The 6,000-nt window shown below is 44.3% G+C and overlaps 1 protein-coding gene across 1 annotated transcript in view; it reads left to right on the top strand.

Moving 5' to 3' along the window:
• Window positions 1-552: 552 nt before the first annotated feature.
• Window positions 553-6,000, top strand: part of SLC2A12 (solute carrier family 2 member 12) — a 30,281-nt gene continuing 24,833 nt past the window's right edge. Inside the window, exon 1 of the mRNA XM_086744722.1 lies at window positions 553-837. Within this exon, the coding sequence (XP_086600848.1) occupies window positions 708-837 (130 nt within the window). The 5' untranslated portion in view covers window positions 553-707. The remainder of the gene's footprint in view (window positions 838-6,000) is intronic.

The raw sequence follows: 6,000 nt of genomic DNA, 5'->3' as shown, positions 1-6,000 counted from the left end.
CTTTGACTCAATATAACTGAGACAGTCTCAGTTTCTCCACAACTTGTCACGGGAGAGAGGGTGGCTTGCCTTTCCTTTGCTTGTAAAATAGCACGAGCATTTATGCCATGAAAAATCCTGACTCCTACCATCATGGACTGCAAAGGGCTGCCATGGCTTTTTTTCCTCCTCACTATTTGTCACCACAACTTGCTCACAATTTACAAGAACGAAGCGAAGCCACATGTGTGTGCTCGGTGCCCTAACTTTAGCTGACACAGCAAACACTTCAAACCCTCCCCTTCCATGCGCCTTCTCTGTTAAAAACCTGTGTGTATGAACACTAGAGAGAGGAGGAAAAGAGAGAGAAGGGGAGAGAGAGAGAGACCCTTTAAGCTAATGGGTAAGGAATGTGCATCGAGCTGTGCATGGACGTCTGATGCCTCCAACTATTTGTTAAAAGGCAAAAGCAATACTTCCGACAGACGGCCCTCCCCTCGCCTGCAATAGGCTCCCAAGAATAGCAACAGCCTGTGTCACTGCAAAGGGCAAAGCCTTCTGAAATAGCAACAAAAGTTGTTCACACACCACTTTGTGGTTTGCCTTTGGTTTCAGCCAGCTTCGGCAACTTGTTGCCATGAGGAAAACAATCTGTGCTGTCCTCGGCAGCCAGGGAAGGACAGCTGCCCCGTGAAGTGCTCCTGCCCCAAGGTGCAAAGCGGGTGGCAATGGTACCTGGGCAGAGCACAGAGGACCTCAGCCAGCAGAGCCAGACGATGAGAGCAGGAGAGGATGAGGAGAGCAGCCGGGGCAGCCACCGCCGCAGCCGCCGCCTCCGCGAGCTCCCGGCTGCAGCAGGTACAGTGGCAGGAGCTGAATGCCAGCTGGGAGCCAGCAGCAGCGTGCCTGCATAGCGAATGCTGGGGGCTGGGGGAAAACAGCCCTGCAAAGCCAAGGGGCTCTCAGGGGCACACTGTCTCAAATTCTAAAAGTACCCGAGGGGAGAATTTGAGTAAGGAAAAGGAACGCCGGCTTGAATTTTGAAGGAAGGTTTATGCGGAAACTTTTCCCAAAAGGCCTACTGTTTGTGCATGTGTTGTCTGTTGTGTAAATCCCTTTCCTTTTTGAAGATCAGTCACCTGAAAGATGAGAGAACCCGCTGCCGTCTAAGGTAACAAGGGTGCTCCGTTCCTTGCGTGCGCGGGAGCAATTCAGCCCCTTTGAGCAACGGGGAGGGAGGCCAGGCAGGCACTGCACCTGCTCATGCAGGGGGAAGGCACAGGGTGGGGGGACAGGGACTCCCGCCTGCCTTTTCTCCCCTTGCCTTTCAGGAAAAAAACAGGGTTTCTGTTCTGATGCCCTAAAAAATCAACTGTAGAATTTCTTCTGTGAAAGATTTTTCAGTGCTGAAGCTGAATGTCATAGCTCTTCACCTTCGCTGTCCTACGCAGCCAGTTTTTCTAAGTTACAGCATGGTTTTGCATCTTGAGTCTCTTTCACTGATGACAAGATCAAGGGCAAAATGACCCACAATCACAACACTTCTCACCCACAAGACAGCTGTACCCAAACAGGAAAGTATGGTTGTAAGCCAGAAATGACTATGTCCCAAGCAGATTTTGTTCACTTAAAAATGAATGAACTGACTAACCCATGCATGTTCAGATACCGCAAGCACAAATGCCTTGTTGAAGTGTAACAGCTATCAGTCCAGCAACATCTACTGATACCTAGAAGCAGAGGAAGCGGAGGTTAATCAGGAACAGAAAGCCAGTCGGTGTGCAGACGTATTTAACATTACCTTAGGGTACGGGGGAGCAAGGCAGATGGTTACAGGACAGTGTTATCAAAGGGAAGCACAGCAGTTACAATAAACAGACAGCAAAGTCACTGCAGCACCGGGGCTATGGTTAGAAGAGTATGTGGAAATTACACACTTGGTCTTACCCTCAGAAATTAAAGCAGTAACCTGAGGAATTTATAATTATCTAGCTAGGAATTAAAATAACTTGTTGCTTCTTACTGGAAAACAGCAAACAAAACCCAAATCCTGTTCAATGTAACGAAGGGCAAGACTGCCTGTCAACTTAATGAAAATACACGGCAGAGCACTGAGAGAGATGGAGAGATCGCCGGGGTGGGTCTGTCCAGGATCTACATGCCCTGTTTTTACATCAGTGTCCTGGGGCTTTTGTTCATGAAATTAGAATATTACTCACACAATACATTCCCTGGCTTTGTGCTGTACAGAGTATACAATCACATCGCAGGAATTTAGATGTGTGAAAATGTGTGATACGTTAGCTTTCTTCTGCCTTCTTTTTTAGTTCAATTTACGAAATACTTAGTTTGGTTTTGCCTTTCACACTTGGGTGTGAGGAATCACATTTGTCAAATGGTCACGATCCCACATGGCCCTGACACTATTTTGGGGAAAATTTAGTGTTTTCTGAGATTTTCCAGAAAATACTAAATTGCAGCATAACTTTGTCCTAAAGCCACAATTTGTTTCATCCTGTGGGGTCTTGTTGGGTAACTGGTTTAGATCCCACGCTAGACTTCTAGATGTACAGTTAGATCAGATGTATCCTTGCTAATAGGAGAAATGCACATATTGAGCAGCTACTGGACCTAAATAAACCTCAGGCATTAGACTAGATCAACAGGGTAACATATGTCTATTTACACCAGACAACCGGAAGAGACAGGGAAGATGACTGTGACACTGGAGCAAAGATCATGATGGCATAAAAATGGGATAATCACCTTTTACGAGAAGTAAAACCATGATTTAAGCACATGCCATTAAATATTTATCCTACAAAACCATGTGATCCCCATGCTATAACCTTAGCAAAATCCTCCTCTGAAGACAATATAAGGAATTTTAAACACTATTTCCCTGTAAAAGCAAACTGTTTGTATGTCAGACAGCACTCAGATGGAGAAGAAATATATTGTTAAAGATAGCTGAAAATTTTCAGCTACAGATGCTGTAGTTTTAAGATTTATCATGGATAATAGTAGATGCCTTGTTCTACTGAAAAAGGGGGATTCCATGCTGTGGATTAATATCTATTGAATGCACTCAACTCATCATGGTTTTCTAACCTGTGCTTATTATCCAAGGGCTGACAGAGCTGGATATCACCTTCCAAATGTCTAAATAGACTAAAGGATCCCCAAGGGTTTAAAGAACACATAGTTGACCTTCCAGTAAAGTACTCTCCTTCCCTCCCAAACTGAGACATTTCTCACCTCAGATTAAACCCAAGTCAACAGAAGAAAGCACCACGTTGGAAGAGACTGTTGAGTCCCCTCCTATCAAAACAGATGCATTTGCACAGGTCACATAAAGAAGTAATCTCCTCCCCACTCCATGTCACTAGTTTTCTGTGCACACACTGCATGTTCTCTTGGGAGAAAGGAAAGAAAAACTACATCACACAAGTCTCAGTGTCTGGACTGATGTGGAGCATGGTACTGCCAAGGACAGCCGGAGAGGGCTCCCAGGCACCTTTCCGATACCTCTCCTGCATACGAACTGGGGGGAGAGTGATGCTCCCCAGCTCGGCCTGCTTGCAGATCTTCCCTGGCACAGACAATTTATCCATAATGCCCATAAAATACATGCACAGACCAAATATTTTGCCTTTGGAAGGACAGTATTTTCCTAAATATGTGCTTGAAAATAAGTAAAGGGGCACACACCCTTACTAACTTGGCCTCATCCAGTCTCATCAGCAGTATGCTGTGCTATACTACAACTGCGCTGGGTCTCCTTTTCAGGAATCAAGCATAAACATTTCCAGCAAATGTTCTTAAATATAAGTTTGTTTGCCAAGTGGTGCTGCTTTTGACCTGAGTAACAGTGGTGAGAAACCATTTTGTTTACACGGGGAAACTAGAGAATAGACTTTCCAATCAGTTGTCACATACCAGCCACACGCTCATTAGCCATGGTGTTTGTTGCAGGCAGAAGGAGAAATTTCTTTGGAAGCCATCATTAAAATATTTTATTCCCCTGGGCTGCACACTGCCGTGTATTTTGCAGGCATCTCGTAAACATAAGAGGAATATACATTTTAAGAAGCTTTTTTTTTAAAAAAGAAAGGAATGCCTAAGAACTGCCAGCAACATCATTAAAAGTGACACTTAAAAGGATTGTGAGTCTAACTACTGCAACATGCTTTATCTGGAAATGTTAAAGCAAAACATATGCTGAAGTCAGAGGAAATTTTGTCTGGAGGAAGACCATGAAGGAAAACCGAGCAGAGATTTCAGGGTTTGACTCAGCAGGCAGGTTTTATGCACTCTGGTCATTCGTGCTTCACACAAGCAACACAAGCTTCACACAAGCAACTTCACCTTGGTTTTCTGTCATCCTTGCTCCAGTAAGAGTCTTGTAGCTTATTTCTAACATCAATCACTTGGACTATAAATCTCTGCAATGGATATGGCCATTTAAATCTCCACCTGCACAAACAACAATCAGGCCTAGAAAATACGGAGGCTCATAAATTTCCACGCTGGTGATTAGTAATATCTTGGACCTGCAACAAGGATGTTATTAAGAAAAAAAAAAAAAAGAACAGCAAAGCTAATTCATTAATTAGGACTGATGTTTCTCAGCAGAATAGTGGCTATAAGGGACAGGAGATATGGAGTTAACTGCTGAGTGTGCTGCTGATGATGCAGAAAGATAACATGTCTCCTTCTGCATCACATCAGAATCTGGTTTTCATTCAGGGGCCTGCTGTTTCTATACAGCTGTAGGCATGTGTCACTGGACACATGAACAAGGATACCAGTCGACCCAGTAAAAACAAACCAAAGAAACATTAAGACATTGGTCAAGCTGCTGTACTTAGAGAAGCAAGAAATATATGGACTTGCGTGCTCCCCTAGCAACTTCCCAGGTGTCCAAGCTCCACACCCAGCTTGTACGGCCTCTCGAATTAAAAATAAATAATCACTTCAGTTGCTCTGATCTGAGGACCACAGGCTGAGGAGAGCAGAGTCTGCACTGTAAAGAACAGTGCGGATGCTGGACTCCATCAAGATATTTGACTTGGTGCTTTCATTTTGAATCAGAAACTGGAACCGTACCAAACTGACAGTGGCACACTTAAAGAATTAAAAGCCGTGCAGGACATAGACCTCAAACTATCAGTAGGAGACACTGGCCATGCTGCTGTGTTTCTGCTGAAGAGCCTTAAACTCAGTTTTTGTCCCTCTGTTACTTAACATGTTTTCTCAATTGCCTAGAAGAAGATAATAACAGATTATTTGTGAGTGATAAAGGCGATGGGTGATAAATAAATGGACTATGTCACTGGCTGAATGCAATTCGGATGGCTTGGCCTGCTGACTGTGAGTGAATGTGCTGTCTGAGGCTCCTCTCTGCTAACTTTAGACATCTGCATCCGAGCAAGCCACACAGATTTCTTTTTTAGGCAACAGAGAGAAACAGGCGTCTGACCTACTTCAGAGATCTAGAAATGCCTGTTTTTCACAAGTGGTTACAGAAGAAATCTAGAGATGCTGTAGGTCTCTCACAGTTAGGTAAGTTTAACCCGTCCTATGTGTTTCAATACAGACAAATGTAAAGTGATTTGCATTCCTAGCTAGGATGCAAGAAGGCAGGCCATATTTAAAGGAAAGGCAGTGCCTTGGAAAGAGCCCCATCAGAAAAGAAGTCAGTTGTCCTGGAGGATAACCAGCAGAAGATGAGCTCCCGTACACCACTGTGACAATCCTTGTATGAGTAGAGAGAGAAATGCCCACCAGGAGCAGGACAATTATGTCAAGTTCCTATCTGGCACTGTGCAATCCCTGCAGGAGCACTGGGTCTGGCTCACAATTTATTGAAGAAGTTGATAATCTGGATAGAGTTCAGAGAACAGGGCTTTGAATACTTAAGGGACTGGCAAACATGTAGAGCCTCACAGGCTAAGTAGCTGATCAAGGAGAGGTCTGTGCGATGACTCGATGACAGGCTATAATTTTGTACTTTCTGAA

This window comes from Chlamydotis macqueenii, chromosome 3, assembly GCF_036417535.1.
Source record: "Chlamydotis macqueenii isolate bChlMac1 chromosome 3, bChlMac1.mat, whole genome shotgun sequence".
NCBI classification, from domain to species: Eukaryota; Metazoa; Chordata; class Aves; order Otidiformes; family Otididae; genus Chlamydotis; species Chlamydotis macqueenii.
The sequence above is the reverse complement of the archived record's forward strand: the minus strand, read 5'-3'. Positions and strand labels throughout refer to the sequence as shown.